This window comes from Barbatula barbatula, assembly GCF_947034865.1.
Source record: "Barbatula barbatula genome assembly, chromosome: 1".
In the NCBI taxonomy this organism is placed as follows: domain Eukaryota; kingdom Metazoa; phylum Chordata; class Actinopteri; order Cypriniformes; family Nemacheilidae; genus Barbatula; species Barbatula barbatula.
The window spans coordinates 32,652,106-32,677,469 of NC_136766.1; the positions used below are offsets into that span (position 1 = coordinate 32,652,106).

Consider the following 25,364-nt stretch of genomic DNA (forward strand, 5'->3'; position numbering starts at 1 on the left):
ATTCAGGGCTGCGTCCCCCAATAATGTTGTCTCTTAGGGTGCTACGAAGACTCTAAATGTATATCCTAACTACAGGTATCTACGTGTGTTTCCCGAACACAAACCTTAGGAGGTTACTTTCCTACGTGCCACGTTAACAGGTGCTGTCCACGGCGGTTGTGTTGAATTAATGGATATCGATCGCTCATCAATCTCTTATTCGCTCTATACAGAGTGTTTTATGCGAGATAGCAGCATTCTTTTTTTAAATAAGCACTTTAGAAATAGTTGCATGTATTAGGACTCTGGAAATAAACCAAATTACAAACTAAATCCAACCATGGATTGGGCAATCTCATGCCCAAATGTCTCAACACGCTACACTATCTGGCAGTATTGTCATTTATATCAAAGCTTCTCAAACTTTGGGTCATAAGGAGGGTCACACAAAGCCTCTTGCTGTTGCGGTGCATTAAAGTTTATTCCAGCAACTAACAATTACACTTGTATAGTTCACAAGTTTGTTGTGCTTGCTCACCGGATGCTCAAATGGCGTGTATATAAATATACACATATACATATATATATAAATATATTTTTATATTGCAATTCAATTTTTTTATTCATGTCAAGAAAAATAAAAAATACTTAAAGTGAGCGAATGTGTGTTTTTACCCTACATTTTCTCATTTAAAAGTGTGCCATGAGATACCTTTCTGTCACGAATGTGGAGGGAACAAGGACAGAGGACCCGAGCACAGACAGCGGGTAAGGGGTTAACAAGGATTTTAATCAATACAAAATAAAAACCCACGAGGGGGAAAACAACTGAACAGCAAGGGTAAGAACAGGAAGGGTATGCAGGAACATAGACACTAGACATAACTACTAACTAAACTGGACTTGCGTGACAAGGGTAACATTACACAGACAGAAGACATTAAATAAGGGAACAAATCAAGAGGGGAACAGGTGCAGGGCATGAAATCACTACTGAGGAGACAAGAGGGTGGGAAGAGAGACAAGACCAGAGAGAGTGTATGGCATGCATAAGGGCCATAAATGCCTCTCTCCACATTAAACATGAGGTTCTGCCATGATCCTGCCACTAAACCAAGAGAAACATGACATGATGCGGCAGAATCATGACACCTTTCATTGTACCTGTGACCTTAGACCTTATGGTTTAAGATCTGTCACAAACCTATATAGTAAACAGTAAACTGACTGACAGCTAAACATAATTTATTAGGCTAATGCTGCATTTTCGTTACAGTAAAAGTGTCCATTTATTTACCTGCTTTTGGTGTACGCAGGTCTTTAAATGCGACGTGTCTTTGGTGGGGAAGCTGTGTATGTTTACCTGTGTACTGAGTACATGTGTATGTGCAGAACTCGATACGGAGAGCTGAGAAGAAATGTAAACGCACGACCATGTAGAGACAGAAATTAAACGCTATCGTGTAAATATTATAAATAACTTCATTCTAGTTAATTTGTTAATTTAGTTCTATAGGAAAGGTAACCTTAAATTACTTCTCTTGTGATCTGGCAATATATCGAAAATAAAATTAACTTGACCTTCTAGGGGGCGGGGGGTGCAGTTGGAGGGGCGGCGCCCCACTGGGGTAATCGTAGGGGAAACACAGGTCTGTGAAACGATTAAGATGCCAAATGGAAGTATTTCGGTTTGTATAATCCTATAAAATATTGAGACAATATCTATGATCGTGTATTCAACTGGATTATACATCGGTAGCTCACAGGATGTAAATTTAATCCTGTGAGATTGGAACACTGTAAAATTGTATTATGTATTTAGAATTTTATTTTTGCACAAATTCCATTCATTTGTCATTTCTGTAATATTTTTTCGTCAAAGGCACTTTCATGCACTCAAGCATAAGTTTATTATAAACATTTGTCTTTTTACAAATAATTAATTTAAATAGGCCAAAAATATTTTTAAGCCATGTCTTTACAAAAAACACAGGTGAAAATCGTACACCAAAAAATTAATTAACGTATTATCCTTTACAAAACTGAAAACAGCACATGTTCCATAAAAATGTGTATAAAAATGTACTGTAAGTAACTGCACGGGTGTCTAGCATCCATCAATAGTCTGGAAACTATGCAGTGTAGAACTTTTAAGATCACTTCCGTTCGTGAGAGTCTTCACCCCTGACTGCGACAGACTGACCAGAGCTGTACAGTAAGAAGTCTTATTGCGTATCTGTGTTATCCATGTGCAGGTTCATTCAATACAATCCGGTATCATGTTTTCATGATGTACAGACATCCAGCATGAAGGATTTCATTTCACCCACACAGGATCAATCACATTTGCATTAATATAAACAGATCACCTGCGATCTGCTTTAAAGTAAAGTCACTGTTGTGTGTCAAATGTTCTTCACACAAATATTCTCAGGGGTCTTTATGGTGGGCTTTTCTTCTCCTGTAAGGTGTGTGAAAAGTACAGCTGCTGAGCTCTGTGTACTGCGCCTGAATAAAGAAGATTTATTCAAGACATTAAAAGGCTTTCATTGAAATGCACGTTCGTTTGAATGTTTTCATCAGGCTTATCACAATGAATCGGGTCATGTGACTTTAACAAAGCGGCCGGCCACGAAGAGGGGGCCGGTTACGCCAGGTTACGTTTACTTTGTCAGGTTACGTCACCCCCGCGAGAATCGAAGCACATTATGGGTATTAAGTGTAAGTAAATGTACTTATTTTATACCGTAAAGAAGATAGTAATAGGTACAGTCTTGCTGTACCGCTCTGTATACTTTCAGTTCACTGCTCAATGCATCGATACCTCCAAAATGGCGCCTCGGTGACATCACACACAACAAACCCACGTGTCTGACAGAGTTATGTTACTTGAACTTGAAAATGATGTACCTCAAATGATATTGATTTCAATGATGAAAACATTCAAGACAGATCTTGATTTTAGTATATAAATCTCATATTAATAATTTTAAATATTCTGCGCTTATTACCATTTGGACATCTGACGGCACTCTGGAGAGAAAGTCCACCACCTCATTGTTATCAATGGCGTATGGACTGCGCAGTTTCTTTGTGAATTTATGCATACCTGAAAAAAAAGATAACACCGGGTATTGAACATCCTCTCTTCACACTCGCAGACTCTTTTAAAATAAACTGCAATTGTTTTTTTACAAATAATTTAGAAAATATATTTGATATATATTTTTTGATCTTGCACCTGGCTATGCTTTGGATGTGCGTATCTTAACGTTTTCGTGGCTAAAGATGAATAAGCCTTTTAATTTGCTCTAAGGTACAATATGATACAGTATTGGATGTCTTACCCCATAATAAAACAATGTAGCGTACTGGAATAAAATATGTGATGATGGTGGCAATGATGAGAACCAGGAAGGCCAGATTAGACAAGAATGGCACGGACCAGTTGAATGTACTGAGGAGGAAAGACAAAGACTCTCATTTTTCTCATTTATTAGATAATGTCCTAAATGCATTCATTCTTATGAAAACTTCAAACCAGTTTACTTGGTTTACTAACCCTTTCTGAATATCAACGCATTACCGTGGATACCAAGTTTCATTAATAAAACAATAGTAATTTAAAGTCATTGTGAAATATATCCGGAGTGAAAAGATGAACATAACACGCACTTCTTTATTCTTTCACCAAAGCACGCAATCTCCTCCAACAGGTTCTGGACCGCGATGACAATCTCCTGAACCATGTAAATTTTCTCCATTAACCCTTTCCTTTCAGACTCCTACAGCAGCGGAAAGAAAAAGAAAAGACAAAATCTACACTTGTTTTCTAAGATGAATGAAATTGTTGACTTCTTTAACAAGTACGATCTTGGAAAGGATAGAAAAAAGCTTGTTTTACCTTCTCATCTTCATCTTCCTCTTCATACATCTCCATGGTGTCCTGCCAACAAAACGCCTGATTGAGTATCAAGTTTACAGATACCAGATACCAATATGTCTGAAGAACACTCATTGCAAATGGGGATTTTGTTCCAAAAGTTGATAATGTAAGTCTCTGCTGAGGGTAGTTCGCTCACCAGGTCCCTGCTGACTCTCTCCGAGGCGATCTGAAGATAGTTCCACGCGATGAGTAAAACCAAGAACAGAGGCAACATGAAGAACTCCCAATACCACACTGTAAGAATAAAGACCTGTGGGAGACAACATTTAGACTCAATGAAGAGTTAAAGATCATATCATCAGATGCATCAGAACTTTTGGTTATAATAGTACATTTTCATTGAGATGGTGGAAAATTTTGAATACGAAATTATATATTTTAACAATAAGTTGACCTGAGGTGAAATATACTGTAAAATGTTTAGTTAATAATAAAACACAAAATTACACTGGGCATTGAGTTTATCTGTATGATACTTAATGCAGCATTTGTCTCAAATTCATATTTAATCTAAAATCTAAATCTTACTTAAACAGGAACAGCAGAATCTTTAGTCGTCTTTAAGAATCGGCAAAAGACACATCTGTTTTGTTAACACCCGACACAATAATACTACATTTTTGTCTCTTCCTTACTATTCTCTTCCTTATTATTATTAAAAAAGAATGGGCTATATGTATATGTGTGTTGTGTCTATAGCAGTGGTTCTCAAACGGGGGCACTAAGATGGATCAGGGGGGGGCATTTTATGATCATTTTTGTGCAATCGAACGTCAGAAAAATAAGACCACCAACCAAAATAATTGATGTTCCAGCATTGGAAAAAATATGTTTTTGGTTTCATTAAAATTCTATGTTTAAGATCATAAGTTATTTAGGAATGAAGCGATACACCCTACACAAAGGAGGGCTTACAACGAAAAAGTTTAAAAACCACTGTTCAGTTATTGTCTATGTTTTTTTATAGCTTTGTGCACTTATAGCATTTTTTTATAGCACTTATGCTCTGCTGCCCTTTTGTTGCGCGGATTGCTTCCGTTTATATGCCTCATTTGTAAGTAGGTTGGTTAAAAACGTCTACTTAATGACTAAATGTAAATGTGAACATACAAAACTCAAAAACAGACACAAAAAACAAAAAATTTGAACTTGTTTGTGGTGAGGAAGGCGCGACGAGAGCCGCAAGGCAGGGCCGGTGGCGTGATTGATAGAAGGAATCAGCTGTGCGCGCACCGGTCCCACATATCTTACGGATGAGATCGGGAGCATAAAAGGATGACCGGCAGGACTGTTGACGAGAGTGGTCCGGGCCCGGACATGTGTAAAGTTTGTGTTTATGGTTTATGTCCGGGCCCGGTTCCAACTTTCACTCACGCCACCGACCCCGCCTCACGTCCCGCCTTCCTCACCGCTGTGTTTTTGCCGCAGCTTTGACTCTGAAATGAACATAAAGCACTATTGTTTGATACGTCTTAAGATGGAGAATGTATTGTAGAAAGATTTGTCTCACCAGAAATGCTATGATACTCCTTTGAACACTTTCCCACTGAAAACAACTTTTGATGAACTGGTTCACGCGGCACACGGCTCGATAGAGGTTCCTCACGCGAATAACATTCCTGGCAAGAACCTGTTGATATCACATTTACATGAAGTCTTTAAGCTGACGCTTTTATCTAAAGCGAATTACACATGAGAATTGACAAACATCGCAGCAGTAAAGAATAAAAAACACATTTAACAGGACACATGCCCTTGCATAGTAGCATACTGTACTATAGTACACTACACAATATGAACACAATTGAACTTCATACCTTCTTGGAAAACTTGGCATTGTCCTCAATGAACTTTTGATCTCTAGGTGTGAACGTCCTGATGCTTGCTTTGACCTAAACAATGGGTTATAGAACCAAAATATAAAAGATGATGAAATAGCGTATCAAATGATTATCTTAGATAAACTATATTGATATAGATGTGTCTGTTGTGCTTAGTCCAGACTCACAGAATTATAGATAACTTCAAGCTCCAGTAATATGGTTCCTTTGGATAGTCCTCCCAAATTCTCTTTTCTCAGAGGACAAGCCACCTGCTGGCCATTATGTACCTGTTGCATTTACATTTACATTTATTCATTTGGCAGACGCTTTTATCCAAAGCGACTTACAAGTAGTTTTTATACAGTGACACATTACTGCAGAGCAATCAGGGGTAAGGTGCCTTGCTCAAGGGCCCTTCAGTCATGACCTGCTGGCACTGAGATTTGAACCGGCAACCTTCTGATCACAAGCCCAACGCTCTAACCATTAGGCCACAGCTGACCCCGGTATGTTGCGGTATAAAGATTCTTTTTTATATTAATTGGATTATCGCACCCAAGAAACTTCATCATTGCTCTTTGCGGTAAAACAAATGTAAATGTTCTACACTTGCCGAGAGTAAAGGAATGGCCACCTTCCCCAAGAAATCCGGAGCTTTGTCTCCATCCTCATCAAACACAGTTATTTCCAGAACTTCATGAATGTCCTTCACTGGACTGCTCGGGAAACAATCAGAACAAAGATGAGCATATTTACTGTAATGTCGACAATATAAATGTACAGTATAAACAGTTATACAGATACTAACAAAGTGAAGACTTTATTCCACTCTGGGTTGAGGGTTTTGTAGATGGTGTGAGTCTGCAGTCTGTTGTTTCCCAATTCCAGGACACAAAACGGATCGCTTTTTCCTGATGACACACGGAACACCAGACATCATTGACAACCTTCATTTGCAATTACATTTCACGAATGAAGGGACAGTTCACTCAAACATAAGAATTCTTTCATCATTTACTATCCCCTATCTGCAGAACACAAAAGAAGATATTTTGAAGAACGTTGGTACTACACCGACCCAGACTGACTTTCACTGTATGGACAGGAAACCCCTGAGACATTTCTCAAAATGTTTCAGAGAGGAAACATTAACATACGCATGTTATAAAGAACATTAGGGTGAATAAATGATGACAGTTTTTAGTTTTGGGTGAACTTTCTCTTTAAAACTTTACATAAAATTAGCCAATCACCGTTTAGATCAGCAGCCATGAGGTCACAGGCCTTGATCACTTTGACCTGAAGGAAGCCAACATCTCTCTTGTCCTTAAAGCAGTTCCTTAAACTCTGATGAGATGAAGAAAGAAAGAAAAAAATGCCTTTGTAAAGAAGTAAGCTGCATCTGATGGTTTTGACAAAACTCATTGATGATGAGGCAGCCACTGAAAAGTTGACCTTTTCAAGATGGCGGACCTGCATTCTAAATAACACATTGAGTGATGTACACATACGTATTTGAAATGCATGTTTTCTCTCTCGTGAGGTTCCTCCAGTGGTGGAGCGACGAGGTCTGTGATGGAAACACCAGAGCAGGGTTTGGGCGTCACAAGAAACACAACTTTCCCTCGACACGAATCCAGCTCTGGTGTGAACAGCGTGGACTCATTCAACGGCAACCCAGACAAGAGGACCTCACACCTGAAATGTGTTACATAACTTCATTCATAAATCTACCGACAACATTACTTATGACAGAAGTGTTAACAGTGCAAAGGTCATGCTTTCGATTTCCAGAGAACTAGCATGCTGATAAAATGAATTGTTTAAATGCAGTATTAAATGCGTTAGTCAAGTCAGTCAAATGCTAAAATGTGCAGAAAATTAGTTAAAAAGTAAACAATATGTTAAAAAGTACAAATATGCAGCTTCTGTTATGTTAAACATATATTGTAATTATATAAACATGTATTGCCTTAAAGGAGTCATATGACACGGCTAAAACTAATATTATTGTTTGTTTTAGATGGAATGCAACGTGTATACGCAGTTTAAGTTTCAAAAGCACTGTATGTTCCACATACCGTGCATGTTTGTATCTCCTCTTTGCTCCGCCTCTCTGAAACGCGCAGAATTTTTACAAAGCTCATCGCTCTGAAAAGCGAGGTGTGTTATGATTGGCCAGTTAAATAGTGCGTTGTTATTGGTCGAATACTGCAAGCGTGTGACGGAAATGTAACGCCTCTTACCATATTTGGAACATCAGGTTCCAAAGCAATTGTACTGACAGGTACCCCATATACATTTGGGCGGTCTTAGTCAAACCATACCACAAACTGACGTAGATTTGTGGGGGTGTGGTTACACGAGGTGTTTCAGGCAGGTCTGGGTGAGCATTCGCTCATTTATTAGATAGAACAAATCTTACTTTCCGACACTATAATTTTTGAAATTTTACGTGTCTAATACATGCATGGGCGACTTATAACACACCAAAGACACAGAAAAACACATACTCGCGCCATATGACCCTTTGAAATTTAAAATGTAACTTTTTAAATGTTTAAAGCTACAGCAACTCACCACTGCTCACAATGTAACATATTAAGTTGAATCTGATGTACTTACACATTTTAAGGGATAGTTCACCCAAAAAATTTTATTCTGTCATAAAGTACTCACTCTCTATTTGTTCCAAACCTGTATTCATATATTTTCTTTGGTAGCAAGCAAACACAAGCAAAGATATTTGGAAGAATGCTTGTAACCAAACAGTTCTCGGACCCCATTGACTACCATAGTAGGAAAAACTACAATGGTAGTCAAAAGTGACCCAGAACTGTTTGCCAAATATTCTACGTTCTACCTTCTTCTTCAACAGAACAAAAAAATTGTCATTTTTCCTACTATGGTTGTCAATGAGGTCCAAGGACTGTTTGGTTACAAGCCTTCGTCCAAATATCTTTCTCTGTGATCATCAGAACTAAGTTATGTAGACAGATTTGGAACAACTCCGATTGATGACAGATGATGACAGAATTTAAATTTTTGGGTGAACTGTCCCCTTTAGACACAAAAGAACTTTGGATTGTAAAACATAACATATACATTTCATCTGTGAAGTCATTCACAAAACCTCAGACTCACTGTCCGTAACATTCCTCGTATTTCCGTCCCCCTTTTCCCATTACTTCGATCTCCAGAAGGTTTGATCCGTCTGGGAACTGGCTGAAGTCGAACTTCTCTCTCCACTGTGGTTTCACCTTCTTAATTTGACTCTATGAGAGTGGAAGCATAAAAAGCATTCATATTCTGTTTAAACAGAACAAACTTTTGATCACCATTCATGGTCCTCCATACCTTGCTTTTATATTTCTGATCCCCCAGTTTAAAGCGTACAAACACGTCGGCCTGTCCGTCCACTGGAAAGTCCCGGCCCTCCACGAGAGTGATAGTGAAGACTCCGGTCCACAGCTGGCTTTTCTTCATGGAATCCGCGAGACGTCTTTGGTTTTCTGGTGTACTTCCCTGATAAACAACACACATATTGAGAAGCAGCATTAGACACCGGTGGCTCGGGATAACAAAATGCAGATGACAAAAGGCAGCTCATACATCAAATTTAGGCGAGAAAGAAAAAGGCTTGATTCAGAGGTGATCAAAAAATGCGAAAATATTTGGGAAATCGATTTCAAGTTAACAATCAGAAGATTTGTAAGAGATTAGGAACATATGTGCTATTCTAAAACAAATCCTCACCGTAAAACTCCTTTTTTTCTTCTGGACCCGCCTCTTCTCAATAAAAGTTTTTTTAAGACATATGCAGCAAAACAGCAGTTAGTAGAGTAAGCAGCATTTGCCGTGCAAAAAAGAAAGACTACAATTCAGTTCAATTCGTACATGTTTTTTGTTCATGCTGTCTCGCACGGATAAACAGATGTCCATGACTATCACTCCCATATCGTCCTCCAAGCTGTTGGGGTCGTCCAACGCCAACACCATTTCACTGGTCCTGTTTCAACAGTCCAGACAAAAACAATATGAGAAACTAAACTTAAGGTTCAACTCTAAGAAAATATCATTCGACTTACTTTTCAAGTTCAAGTTCACTGAGGACAACAGAACTGGAGCCCATGAAATCATCCGTGGTCAGGTCTCGGTCGTAAACCTGAATGATTGATGGATGAATGAGTGTTTCTTGAACTCATAGTATATATTTATATATATTAATACATCTTTTTGTGTTATGTGTTACATAGGGGACATTCTCACGAAACCGCAATACTACATGATACGCCCAACTCATTTTGACAAGTTGATCATGTCAAGGATAAGAAGACAACACGTTTAACATTATAAAGAAGTCAGAATGCATGAAACACCATTGCACGACCACTTTAAGATATATCCAAATAGTAAGCCTTGGGTGAGTTGCTTGTTAGCAAGAAAAAATCAGGGAGGATTTGGATGAAGTGAACAATGTTCAGAAGCAGATTAGACTTGAAATCAAAAGGGCAAAAATAAATTATAAGGATAAAGTTGAGTTTAAATTAAGAACCAATTCTATGGGCTCAGTATGGGATAGTTGAAAATGAATGACGGGTCTGAATAATGGACGTTGCATTGACCTTACTGGATTTTTTGTCGCCATTCAATACGATCCAACCAGGCTTGGTGGTTAGAAAGCCTAGATTGGATTTTGGTGTGGATGCCAGTATGGCCGCTTGGATATTTGACTTCCTTAGAAATAGGTCCAGGGGTTAAGGATCAACAACAGACTGTTTAGTCCTATTATTACATCTATGGGCTTCCCCCAGGGATGCGTACTTTCTCCTCTCCCATCCATCTTTTACACCGACGAGTGTTGTAGTCAGTTTGAAAATCGGCACATTTGAAGTTTCTTGATGATACAGTCATACAGCCCTACAAGGGCAAAGTGCAGTAACTACACAAACACTGAAACTGAGATAAATGCCTTCAAAGTTCTCACACCAGGCAGTCATTGCAGCAGGTTACTGCAATTCTGACACTCTTGTTTCCCTGAAACGAGACAAAATTGAACCAGGAGACACACAGAACAGATGTTACAAAGCCCATTTCAAACCTTATCTTAATTTCGACCAAATGTGTTGTTACTGCACTTTGCCCTTGTAGGGCAGGATAGTAAAGCTTGTTAGTCATAAAGGAAGGGGACAACGGGGCTATTATTGAATCTTGTTCAGGATGCAGGGCTACTTTTGAATGCGTAGAAACTAAGGACACGTGTATCGATTTCCGTCGAATCAGACTGTAGTTATAGATAATCATCCAATAGAGTTGGTTGAAAGTTACACATATCTAGGCGCAATGCTGATAAAGCGTGTTAAATAGGCCAACAGAGGCTTTATTGTCTTCAGAAGCTGGCCGAGTTAAATATCAACAGGACATTGTTGACTGTTTTAAAAAGCAAATATTGACTCGATTTTAACTTTTAATTCGTATGTTGGTTTAAGTCGTGAATAACTGTAGTAAAGTTCTGGGTTTGAAAATCACGGTGCCGTCTGACTTGTACAACAGGCAGGTGCTCAAGAAAGCGAATGATGTCGGAGCCGATGGCCTTGTGGTTAGTGCTCCGACATATGGGGCTGTTGCGCTCCGGGCAACAGCAAAAACGCCCCAAACTAAATCTTTAAAAAAACAAGAAAGCGAATGACATTATATTGGAGAGCCCTCATCCTCCATATTGCATTTCAGACCCTTCCTTCTGGATTTTTGTATAGGAGTCCATATAGCCAAGACCAACAGATTCAAACTCTCATTTATACCTTGTGCCATAAGCTTGATCGACGCAAATATGAAAATGTAGTTTTTATTCATGTGTTTTTGTTATATTTATTCTTTGTGAGTTTACTATGTATTTAGTGTGTGTTGACTCCATGCTTCAGAAAACATTGCCGCTGAGGGGGACAATAAAAAGGTTTTACACGAGAAACAAAATGTATGTGTTTTGGCTGTTAGTTTATTTGGAAAACAGCGTTTTAGGGGACTGAAAACACAACTTTTGAAAACGGTTCTCATAATGCAACTTTTTGAAAACGCAGCCGTTTGTCTTTCCATGTAAACAACAAGGTGGAACGTTCTGACAACGATGACGTCACGAGTGAACAAAACAATATGGCGGCTTCCCGACTATGAATACTTCATACGTTTTCCCAGCAAAATGTGGATTTGCTGCACCAATAAGACCAGCGGAGACACACAATTTACATTCGCCAAACTTCAAACACACATATACGCCGACCAACGGTATTAAAAAGCACTTTTGACACTGTTTTCCTGCATCCATGTAAATGCAGACCGTTTTGATAAAGCTGTCATGTGTACGTGAAACTTTTCGAAAACGCAAAGGAAAACCTTTTCAGTTTTTCATCATGTAAACGTGGCCTGAAATAAAAGATGCTAGGGTTAATGAGAAACCAAGATTTCGTGAGAATCACCCGTAGAGGACTCAGAGTAAATCTGTACCTTAATGAAGAGTTTCTGGTCTAGCTTGCGGACCGGGAAAGAGAAGGATTCATTCCAGACCGGATTCAGATTCTTATACACCACTTTACTTTTGTAAAAGGTTTTCCCATCCACTTTGAATTTCACATACGGATCGCTGGTGCCTGAAATGAGACAGCTTTTTAGTGACCTCTGCAAATGTACTTTAATGTAAATGATGTGATCCTTATTTTTTCATATGGCAAAAATAAATAAAACATTTATTGACGTCTGCAGTTGCTGTTTTGTAAAAACAATCAAATGGGTTTGTGGCATAGCAATGTGCCAAGAGCCATTCTGTTGTCCAATGAGATCATGAGTATACAACAAACCATGTAACAGGAAATTAAATCTTTGGTTTACTAAAGTCAGCGAGTTTCCTGAACATACCAACTTAAGCAATACCAGATTTGAATGCAATAAAAATCTGAGTTTTGGCGGTCTCAGACATCTCAGAAATCTCCACTTCATTGATAACCCTTCTGTGAACTGCATATACTTGCAAACAGGTGCATGCACAATCAAATCCGTTCCATTGAGGCACCGCAGACCTGCAGTAAACTCAGTTTAGTCGAGCTTGTGTGGGTTTAGCCTCCGATGAGGATGTGGTTGACACCTCAGAGCAAGATTAATGCATGACAGCAAACCAGCATATTTCCTGACTCAAAGTTTTCAACAACTGCCCCAGTTAATATTTGAACTGCCCCTGAAATGCTTCAAATTCCCCTGACGGAGAAATATTTCAACTGCCCAAACCTGTCTATTTGGCACCGATTAATAAAAAGAACGTTTGCACCAGTGGGGGGCAGCATTTAGTTTTACTTCAGAGTTGTGTTCTTAATGGTTCTTCATATGAAGAATTTGGTTCCAAAATGAGATAACTTTAACATTCAAAAATCATGTTTTTTATTATGTTATCGTGTTTTATTGTGTTAGTTAGCTGTATTTGTTTTGTTACAGTAGCTTAAATCAAAACAAACCAACTGCAGTTTGATTGATATTAATTGGAATGCACAATAAAAAACATGGAACCAAACTCTTCATATTTAGCTGAACTTTTTAAAAACTATTTTAAGGACACACATTCCTATGAAATTGACACGAAACAGGTCTGAAACCTAAACAACTGACCGCAAATTACAGTAAAAAATACACAGAATGATAAACAGGAAGGGAGTTTGTGCAATGGGACTTGTATTGATGACAAACTACAGACACCTATCCAAGTTCCCATCTGTCTGCTGATCTCCCGTCTGTTTTCACACGTTTCAGATGAGCTGTTAAAGGGTAGTGAGTGATCTGAGGAGTATAGGTGTGCCCCGTCTCAAAACGGGTGTGACCTCAGACAGGTTTCAATGTGCTGTGAGGAATGTTGGCTAAACTATGAAGACAATGTTACTGCAGATATAAAGCTAAACAATTACAAATCAAACTCCAACATGTATTGTTCGGGCTGGGAACACTGGATGGCTAGTGTCATGCTGATCATTTAAAATGTCGATTGCGTCATTTCGATGAAGTTTCGTTCTATTAACTCCTAACAAAAGATAAAACGTATTTTCATACAGTATATGCGCCCCTTCTATGACTATGAATGGGAAGGAAATGAAACGTCCTATAGAAGAAAGTTCCGCCTTCCGGTAAAAAGACGCAATCATTAGGGGTGTGATGAGACATTTATCCCATGAGACGTGATTCTCAAAATCCTTAATGATGAAATATAAATGTCTTCTATTCACCATAAAACACAAAATGCAAAAAACGTTGTCATTATAAAATCGACTTAATGAAACAAATTAAATTTCTATTTAAACTCAACTGACAGGTAGTAATTGCACGAAACATATGGTTTGTTTTGTTAACAGGAGCAGCTTTGTTTGTTTTCTCCATATGATTGTGCATAGTGCTCATGTTAGCAGAGGTGGTGATCATATCACTATGTCGATCCTCCTTCCTCCACTGACTGAACCCTCAAAGCCTTCGGAGAAACACTTAAAACTACATAAACACATCATGTTTACATTGCACATATGTAAGAGACAGATGATCCGTCTTTGAAGAGGTTTGCCTGTGAATGCTTTTAAAATAACGTAATAACGTATGCAATTGCTATACTGTACTTGTGGTACAGTCCGCTGTTGTTCAGCTGAATGCTCCGTAAACGCTCGTGCTGCAGACACGTCTAGTGCGTGTTTACATAAAAAAACTATGGGAAAGTAGCGCTGCGGGATGGAAAATCACACTGTCGAATGTGGGTCACTGCAGCTCACAGTATGTGCAGTTATTAGCGTGCTCTGTACAATAATGAAAGCACATCACATCTGAACAAAATGTGCACAAATTCTCCCAATCCCAAATATATTTTGAGGTCACACAGGTTCAATTTAAGGAGCAAATGCGATTAAAATGCTCGCGATTTCGAGGCCAAAACTCCCATCATGCCGACTGTGTGAGGATATTGTGTTCTCACGTGACCACGAGATCTTGTCCCTACCAAGCTGATCATTCTCTAAGACGGGGCTCTTGCCAACCTGTTTAGCTGAAGCTACCCCAAACAAAGTGCTTTTACTGCAACTTAAACATAGCACACCAAATGTATTGTACAGTTGATGTCTAACTCTTAACTGAAAATATGTTATTTATTTGTTATTTTGCCAGCGATTTGAGAAATACCCGTATTGCCTCATTCATGTAGATAGGACTGTGGTCTTGCTATGACTGAAATAGCTACCCGGAGGTGTTGCAAACGTCACAGAGTGGCACGACTTCCATAAATGCACTTTGCTAATAACTTAACTAAAAATGTAATAGTAAAATGGACATTCTGCGTTACTATGTTGTCAAAAAGGGCCGTCCCAAGCTTCCTTATATCGATTCTGGTATTCTTGTGTCTAGACTTGGGTTTGACATGAAGCTCAACAATGCATGCATTTATTGATTTCATTTTATTCAATAAATACACGTTGATTCCAAAGTCAGATAAATATTTGTGATCTCAGGATTTAGCCGAAAGAATAATGTTTCCCATTTTTGTCATAATCGAGCAGCACCATAACTTAAAACACTCGTGTCATTGGCTGAGCGATGCAGAGCTCTCAAATGCAACTCCTTCAGTGTGAACAGGAAAGTCTTCAAACATTTACATCACCATACACACACAGATGCTTTACCACAAGATTGACAGCCGTACATTAAAGTTATACACGAGTTTATCCATTCCTCTGGGAGTCACACTACAAAACCTGAAATTTTACTAAAAGGAAGGATATGACACCTTTATCTGTATGTTTATCATGCAAATACACCTTAACAAACAGTCGCAGGAGGTGTGTTGCGTTTCAGGGTGTGGTTTGGCTATACACACAAATCGACACCTACCGCATCGGTCTCTTATGACCAGCCCACGTCCCTCCTTCAGGCATATAGTGAGCAGGTACGATCTCTCACGCTCTTTCTGATTCTCACCCGCTCCATGCGTCTCTGGCCTCATGTCCAGAATCTGCAAATAAAATATATATTTTTTTAACCATGGAGTCCTAAAAATGCTTATAACCTATAGTATATATAATTATATATATATTTTCTTTACAAATAGTCTGTAATATTAATGTAAAAAAAAATCGAGGACATTCTAGGCTGTTTGCTCATATTTGCCACGCACTCAATAGGACATCCACTCGCATGACGTTCAAACAAGAGTAAACCTTGAGCTTTCAATGCCAGCTGAAGACAAGAACACTGACATGCCCAGTATGATCCGTTTCATGGACATTTAAAAAAACAAATTAGACGTCCTTTAGTACTCTTTACAGTATATTGAGAAAAACAACACGGACACAATGTACATTATTGTTCTCGCTGTCATGCATGAAGGACGTTTCCGAACCATTTCTGATCAACTGTGTCTTCTGTTCTCCAAAACAAATAAACGAACAAACATAACAAACGATCAATTGGATGTCATCAGAAACAGTTATTCGCAAACTAGAGGTGTGAATCATTTCCTCATTTTTCCTCACTTTGTCACGGTAACTTTTAATACTAGAGCATATTGCTGAGAACAGCCGGCTTTATTAAAAATTCCTTAGCTGCGGGGAAGAGAAATCTTCATAAAGTCATATTACAAACAACAACGAGGAATTCAGCAGTATTTTAAAGTACTTAACAAAGCAAAAGCAGTCCTGGTTTTACGTTACTTCACCTTTGGTGGGGCAAATAGGCCCTGTATAAAGAACACAGCACCTGCGAAACCCGTAAAAAGGCTTTTAAGATGCTGTATAATTTGTTTTGAGAAGGGCACAGTGTAGGGTTTCTCTTCCTTACGCAAACCTAAAGTTAATCTTTCTAGATTTAGCGATTAAGGGTTCAAGGGCTTACAAACCCACTAAAACACCTTGAAAACACAACAGTTCACTCACCCAAAAACATACGGTACCCATCACATAGTGTCCACTAAGTAGCGCCCATATGAAACATTGTCAATGTAACAACAACGCTAAAATAAAAGAAAAGGATCACCGACGCAACAGAAAGTAGTCAAGCATGCGGTAGCGTCCATCCTCATCTGACCACGGGATCTATAACAGTCTGCTTAAATGTTGTGTGATCACAGTACCGTAAAGGTATCAAAACACTTCCCGGACGATCATTTGCATTTTAAGCAAATAGAGAAGCGCCAGCATGCTCTCATGATGGATTACCACATTGTCTGGCTTGGAAATGTTACAGCAAGTTCCCTTCAGTAATGACACTGATGTTCAGAGGAACTGCATTACACAATAGAGGTAAGTAAACAATAAAGAAGATCTATTATATTTGCTAACCTTTGATTTGAATTACAATATAGCTAGGCTGATAATCCATTAGGGCCACTAATTTATAGGTTTTACTATAGTAAAAGTGTAGTAGCCATGCTATTTTGGCCGACAATATGTATTACTTCAAAATATATTGGTTAAACTACGGTTACTGTAGTAAAACAATGGTTCACCTTCACAAGGGGTGCCAAAGTTGGAAAAAGTCCAGACCTGCGTTCGTATCGTTGAATGAGACTTAAACATTGAATATATATATCTGTTAATTGAAATTAAATGAAATATTGACTGAAATGTTACTATTTTCAACAACAATAATAATAATAATAATGTTTAAAAGTAGACATACATTATATAGAAATCAAATAAATGATATATATATATATATATATATATATATATATATATATATATATATATATATATATATATAAATGATATCATTATATTGCAACAAAACTAGACTAAAATACACATAAATAAAAAATATTGCTAAATCCTAAATGGCAATATTAATATGAAATATTACTAATTCAACTAATAATAATTATAACAACAGCACATCACATTTGATATTATTAAAACTGCAATGCATGAATAAATAAACTCTAAAATAGCACTAGTTTAGATGGATCAAGCTAAACACTTGTTATCCAACAGTGCTTGTAAGATGCAGAAATAACTTCTCACCTGAGAATGTACTACAACTCCTTCATACTATAGTGTTTTTGAACCTGTCTATAGTTAATAACCATTAACTACAGTTTACTAAAATCATTTAATACGAGGAAGTATTGTTCACCCTTTCAAGATCTCAAGAAAATGTTCGTCTAACACAATGTGAAGAGTAAGCTGCAATAAAAAGTGTTGCTATTAAAAACTTCCTTCCTCCGACATGATTCATTCAACCGATATATCAACGTTACCACTTACCTCAGTCACACTCTCTGGTGAAGGAACTTGCGTGTCTCCTAGTTTTAGCATCTGCTCCATGTTTTCCGAAGCCTCAAAGAAATCCTGCTCCTCGTGTGCGCCGTCTGACTCCTGCGTCGGCCAGACCTTGGAATCCACCAGCATGTTCAGCGAATCAGCAATCCCGGTGACGGCCCCTCTTCTCTGCACGTTCATGTTGGGAGGGGTGGGTGGGCTGCAGACAGAAGAAGGCCGGATATTAGCCGGCTGCTGGTGGGAGTGGCCCAATAGGGAGGATGTCCGATGATGGGAGTGGCTTATGGGGGAGGACATTCTCATCCGCTGGTCCAGCGGATGCTCCTCCCTCACCTCTGGCTTTTTGGGGTGTTTGATACTGCCGACCCGTGAAGATCGAAGGAGTTTGGCTTTGTGGCACAGGCTGCCAATCACAGACCTTTTGTCCTCCATGACAGCGTCGTAAGAGTTTACTTGAACTTCCCTAGTTGGCCGTACAGGCCTCTCTCTCCCACACTAGAGCTTCAAGACCTGCAGGGAGGATAAGGGAGCAAACGAAACTGTCAAAAACTGGCCTAAAGTTAACATCGTAGATCATATACATCTGGGTGACATGTGTGCGAGGATATTGAGAAAGAATGTCACTTGACTTTTTCTGGCAAGGCTAAACCAGCTGGAGACCAGCATGGACCTATAAGCAATGTTTCAAAACACAGCTACCATCCTACGCTGGATCAGTGAAGTCTAAGAGAAGCGGTCTGAGAATCATGTGTGCACAGGTTCTGCAAGCCAAGTGAACAACGTGGTAGGTGGAGCCTGCAATGCACATGACTTCATGTCTTTCCTTTCACTTGTAGAAAATCACACATTGTCATTGACACGTCATGGAACACGTCTTCACTTGTTAGCTTGAATGATGTACACCGTACTCAGTTGAACTCAAACAATGATTTTATTTCATTTGATTAAAATGCCACCACATTTTGAGTATTCATGCGAAACTGAAAAGGTTCTCATGCATCAAGAAACGTGCAAAAGACTCTGTATAGTCATATAGTCCCTTATGCGGTCTTCAGGGTCAGCTTTTTATATAAAACACAGAGAGAGAGAGAGAGAGAGAGAGAGAGAGAGAGAGAGAGAGAGAGACAGAGACAGAGACAGAGACAGAGACAGAGAGAGAGAGAGAGAGAGAGAGAGAGAGAGAGAGAGAGAGAGAGAGAGACACACAGTTTAGATTAAATTTGTAGAATTAAATGAAAAACAGATGATTGAAATAAATGATAAACTCTAAAGTCTGCAAATTTTGTATTTGTTCAGGTTGGATTCCAGTCATAATGCTACATTATTGAAAAAATATGTCACTACAAAAAATGTAGTTTTTTTTAAATGTGATGAATAATATGAATTCTATCCATAATATGAATCCAAATGAAAAAACTAGAAAATATCTCTTTTAAGGTGACCACAACAATGAGAAAAACACACACGGAGAGAAAGGAGCGAGGTGGACTGTACAACAAGAAGAAAAGCGTGTTGAATTATAGAGAAAGACAGTTTGTTCGACGTGTCATCACCACTGTATCATGACAGAGGGAAAACGTTTTTTGCACGTGTTATGCGCTTCACGTCACAGTTTGATGACAAACTTCTTCTGCAGGTTTACTGGTGTTTGATAAACGACGAATTTGTGTATTACTGCCACCAACTGGTATGCCGGACAATCTTCTTGCATGTGTCGTACAGTCTGTCATAAAATACAGGTGAGATCACAGAGTGTGACATGACTTTAACTGCGATCATGTTCCTATAGTGTGACAAGCAACGATCTTAGATAACTATATCAAATCCGCCTCTAATAGAACATAGCTTCTGGTAAAAATATTTTTAAAACGGCATTTTTCAAAAGATGGGGCAGAAATCCTACGCTAAACCATGTCAAATGAGCTATGTTATCCCCTTTAATGACAGTTAAAATTGCGGGTCTTTTAAAAAGCGAATTATACACAATAAGCTGTTTTTGTATATATTTTGTTATTTATTTATATAAAAAGTATAATAAATCCTCCAAATACTACATAAATGTGGAGTTAAAACATGAATAAACAGAGTTAGATTACATTTGCTGAAAAAAGCAATTGTTTTGTTACAAAATGATATTTTGTTTGCCGGGGTCTCTGAGTGTACCCCCCGAACGAAGACCGCATAAGGGTTAAACAAATATGTTTGTAATAACACGTGATGTGGCGTACACTAATAACATTTTAACAAAATCAAGCTCAAATAGAGTCACGATCCACATCTGTACATGTAAAAAACATCTGCTTTGTAAATACATCTGCTAAACGTCTTAGAAAGGAAGTTTTACATCCATTCTTATTCGTAAACATCTTACAGACATCTTCTAGATGTTTATATGATGCCTGACAGGAAACGTCTCGGAGATGTATTGCAAATGAGCAAAAGATACAAATAAATACGTCTTGTAAATGCAGACATCAAATAGACATCTCCCCGATGTTTTGTGTGCTATACGGGGAGATTTTTGACAGGCATAAATAAATAATAGACATAAATAAGAAACAGAAATATAATAAAAACAAAATACACAAAACAGAGTTACTGTCTGCCTGTCTTGAGATTCTGTATAACTGTGTTTTGTTGAAGGCTCACAGCAACATGCTATAAAACGACACTTTACAACAAATTGCATTAAACATTTAGAGGCCAAACATCTGCTGGGGTTAAGTTGTATTGATTTCCTTTCAGCTGTTCTGAAGGTGTAATTTACTGCAGACACTTGTCTGTTCTTAAAACAGACCAAAAACTACTGCTTCGAGAAAAATTGACACTAAACAGAGTGATTCAAGTCCCATGATGTCCCTCTGGGATGATGTATTCAAATTAAATATTCATTTGTTTTAAACAGGCCCAACAAGTTAAACGCCTAAACCCTTGAACAGCAGCACACAAGCTCAGCTCATGTCTTTGTGTTGTGACATACTGTAATGTGACCTCGCAGCTATTTACTGCTAATGGACTGAGGACACATGATTCATTATTTGCGTTTTAATTACGTCGCTCATATTTATTGTTATGGATTTGAACACAACCCCTTAACCAAGTGCAGGTGGATTCTTTAGACCTGGGCCAATGAGTAACCAACCAGCCACCGGCCTGATCATCCAACCAGCTTGTTTTCGCATGCAAGCAACATTCACATTTGCTTTAAATCATTCACTTATGTCACATGTAAAACTTGTTTTGTGTGAAACTTCCTTGATTTTATCGCGAGAGAGAGTTGAAGTTTTAAAGTACATGAGTAGGTTTGTGAGTTTGATCACCTAATAAATAGCATTAGCAGGGGTGATCCACCAAAACAGAGGAAATAAATCTGACAAAATAAATCTAATCCTTTAAACCGCACTGTCAAAATAAGCCTGTGTGTGTGATGAACTAGCGCAACAACAATAATAATAATAATAATATTTTATTAATAGATTCTCACGTTTTTTAAATTGTAAATAATTGTATTATATAAATCATTTATAATATTGTCATTATGGTTGTTTTGGTATGATGAGTAAATATTCTCTATGATAATATTTCTATATTTGATCATGTAAATAATGTAAACAAACAACGTACACTTATGATTATTTCTGTGAAGTTTAAGCGTTATAAATGTTGTTTATACAGCGACTGCAGGACAGATCTTTGTATCGATGTCACTCTGCAACACTGCAAATCTTTCGGCATGCTGCACTCATTCACTTGACCTGGACATCATCTCCCTCTGCAGTCGGACCCATTATCTGGGGCTGGACTAAAGCCAGCACACCATTCTGTGAGAGGAAATGGCTGAGTAAATGTCACAGTTGGGTTTCATGCGAAACCACAGGCTACTTAATATACAAGACCACCTTTAAAACAGAATCATTTCAAAGATCTCAAAAATAGAAGAATGAGTTTTCATTCAGCGCGAACTGCTTTACTCTCTGTCATACATGTTATGAAACTTTGAGGAACTTTAAAAAGAAAATCAGATCGCTATTTTAAACTCAAATTTGGCAGCGCAATTTTACAGTTTTTCTCGATTGTTTACACACAAATATTGGTACTTGAGACACAATGACCACAACATGTAACTCATTCACCAACCCCCTGAACCAATTCTGCTAAACTACAAGCACAATTCCTGCTTTACACTCACATTGCAGATCTAAAACACACTTTTTTCAAAACACTACACACAATTCTCTGCATTTGGCACAATTTTCAGGCAGAAAAATCTCTTGTTTTCACAAGGAACACACTGCCATTCAAATATCCACACTGACTCATCACATGTGTAAACACCTGTCACAAATGTGTAAACCCCTTCTCCAAGCTATGGAAGACGCATGTGGAGATATAGCAGCTGATGCTTTTCATGGCTGGACTGAAAAACATTGCTTGTGATGTGGATGAGTTGCTGTGGCCAGACCCAAACCCAAGAGAAGATGCAGCATCGTTTTTTTACTGTAACTGTATACAGTAAATTCTTCTGTTGTTTTGTATGTAGACCACTGTATGTGCCACTTTGCGTTGGTTGGGATGTACACTGCACATATATATATAAAATATATTTGTTATCGTGTATTTGTGTGTTCTTACTATAAAATCTATTTTTTATATATATATACAAAAAATATTTTACAACACACTTATATATTTATTGTCTGTAGTAAGTGTAACACTGAACCAAATAAAGAGCAAAGTCATTATGATGAATGGAGAAGTGTTTTACATTCATCATAGTGTTTTATAAAGAGCACATCAGTGTTCAACTGGTTCTTATAAATGTTTATTCATATGATGGTTTGTGTTTGTCATTTGAAAACAAAATACCATTTTGAGAAGAAAGAACATTGTTTTGAATGTAAAGTTTCATTTTGCAGGAGAAGTGAGGGGTTTTGCCAATTGTGTTTGTGTTTTTGGATTTGTGTGTAGAGTTCTGAGAATATGAGCCATGCTTTCAGAAAATGTGTGTAAACAATTGAGAAAAACTGTAATATAACACAATCTAAGTTACATATGCCAATAAAACAGCTGACCACACAATAGCCAGGCGCACATCAACCAAATGAGGCGTTTGATACAAACACTTTCTAAAACTGTGTGTAATCATTAACTGTAGTGTAAATAAGACCGGCTGTAAAGTTAAGCTAATAGTTAAGGTGGAGCTGTGCAAACACCATACATATCCCTTCAATAATGTTCCAAACACACATGCACATGAGCCTTTATGTGTTCAGACATTATTCAACAAATTTCACACATTTTCACAGTCAGACACCGTCTCATCTGTACCTTACGGCAGTGGTTCTCAAACTGGGGGGACCCAAGGTGGATCGTTTTCTATGGCATTTTATGAAATATAGAAATTGATCACAAATTGTATGCAATCAAACATCAGAAAAATAAGACCGACAAACAAAATAATAGATGTTCCAGCATTGTATATCTGAATATGTTTTTCGTTCAATTACATTCTAAGTTTAAGATTATAAATTGTTATTCGGGGGGGCCTTGCAACAAACAAGAACCACCGCATCTATCTATCTATCTATCTATCTATCTATCTATCTATCTATCTATCTATCTATCTATCTATCTATCTATCTATCTATCTATCTATCTATCTATCTATCTATCTATCTATCTATCTATCTATCTATCTATCTATCTCTCTATCTCTCTCTCTATCTCTCTCTCTCTCTCTATCTCTCTTTATCTCTCTTTATCTCTATCTATCTATCTATCTATCTATCTATCTATCTATCTATCTATCTATCTATCTATCTATCTATCTATCTATCTATCTATCTATCTATCTATATATATATCTTTCTACCGACCTACCTAATCTACCTATCCATCCACCCACCCACCCACCCACCCATCTATATCTATCTATCTATCTATCTATCTATCTATCTATCTATCTATCTATCTATCTATCTATCTATCTATCTATCTATCTATCTATCTATCTATCTATCTATCTATCTATCTATCTATCGACTGACCTACCTACCTAATCTACCTATCCATCCATTCATCCATTCATCCATCCACCCAGCCATACAACCACCCACCCAAACACCCACCCACCAACATACCCATCCATCCATCCATCCATCCACCCAGCCATACAACCACCCACCCAAACACCCATCCACCAACATACCCATCCATCCATCCATCCATCCATCCATCCACCCAGCCATACAACCACCCACCCAAACACCCATCCACCAACATACCCATCCATCCATCCATCCATCCATTCGTTCATTCGTTCATTCGTTCATCCGTTCATTCGTTCATTCAGCCACCCATCCATCCATCCATCCATCCATCCATTCATTCATTCATTCATTCATTCATTCATTCATCCGTTCATTCGTTCATTCATTCATTCAGCCATCCAGCCATCCATCCATCCATTTAATTTTGACCAATTAATTTCCTTGATTTTCCATGACCTTCCATGGCTTGGGAACCCCGTTCATTTGTTTGAGATAAGAAGGCAACGTACAAAAGAAAAATAAACTCATTAGAGTAAAGCTAAAGACACATTTCAGCATATTTCTTTCCTGACTCAGGTCCCTCCTGACAGCTGTCAAACTAAACACACACAGTCCCTCCCAGGGCACAATGCACTGACAGCCCCATTCGCTTTCACAAAGGGAGAAATATGACCGTCTACGAAAAAACGAACAAAATGTCATTATTCCACACGCACACGCGCATTATAATAACCTGTCTGACATAATATCGCATGTCATGGAAACACTGTGAATAGTTATGGAAAGTGATCAAAATGAGCTCGTGTAACGTTACTTGCGGGACAGTGCCAACATATAAATATAATATCCCTGGCTTTCAATCATTTGACCATATTCAGTTATTTGAATAAACAACATTGTAAGAAGTGTTACCTGACGTCCAGCGTATAAACCATGTTCAGAGAGTTCGGCGATCACGCACAGGACCTGAGAGAAAACATCTCATCTGTACACAGCAGCGCTGCTGGTAACTTCCTTCTCGAGTAGCGCGAGCACAGTAAAACACCTCTCTGATCAGAAATAAAGCACGAGCGAGATGAGCCAATCAAACGCATTCCTGTTATACTGTGGGCGGGGTTTAAGTGGCCCAAAGCGCAGGAAAGTGTTTCTAATTGGTTAAGTAGGCTACGATGGGTTTCTGTTTTACCTGTTCTCCCTTTATAATAGTCTTTTATTAAAAAACATATTTATTTTTTGTGCTTTCATTACTAATATACAGTCGTTAATTATTATCCAAAATGTACCC

General features: G+C 38.1%; 1 protein-coding gene across 4 annotated transcripts; it reads right to left on the bottom strand.

The window, feature by feature from the left end:
- Positions 1-749: 749 nt before the first annotated feature.
- Positions 750-25,147, bottom strand: mctp2b (multiple C2 domains, transmembrane 2b). Of its 4 annotated transcripts, XM_079461035.1 has the most exons (22): positions 24,992-25,147; positions 18,015-18,539; positions 15,646-15,766; positions 12,250-12,392; positions 9,837-9,913; positions 9,646-9,757; positions 9,505-9,537; positions 9,106-9,273; positions 8,893-9,023; positions 7,260-7,446; positions 7,002-7,095; positions 6,557-6,659; positions 6,362-6,464; positions 5,934-6,035; positions 5,743-5,817; positions 5,436-5,555; positions 4,062-4,175; positions 3,884-3,925; positions 3,655-3,764; positions 3,327-3,436; positions 2,991-3,088; positions 750-2,487 (listed from the first exon to the last, which is right to left on the bottom strand). In XM_079461035.1, exons 2-22 carry the CDS (start codon positions 18,459-18,461, stop codon positions 2,410-2,412), a joined length of 2,568 nt encoding a protein of 855 aa, XP_079317161.1. In that variant the 5' UTR covers positions 18,462-18,539; positions 24,992-25,147; the 3' UTR covers positions 750-2,409. The 4 variants fall into 4 exon arrangements, with proteins under 4 accessions (XP_079317161.1, XP_079317162.1, XP_079317163.1 ...); XM_079461036.1 differs by lacking the exon at positions 9,505-9,537 and having other exon boundaries at positions 24,992-25,130; XM_079461037.1 differs by lacking the exons at positions 18,015-18,539; positions 24,992-25,147 and adding an exon at positions 16,686-16,848.
- Between the last annotated feature and the right edge of the window lie 217 nt (positions 25,148-25,364).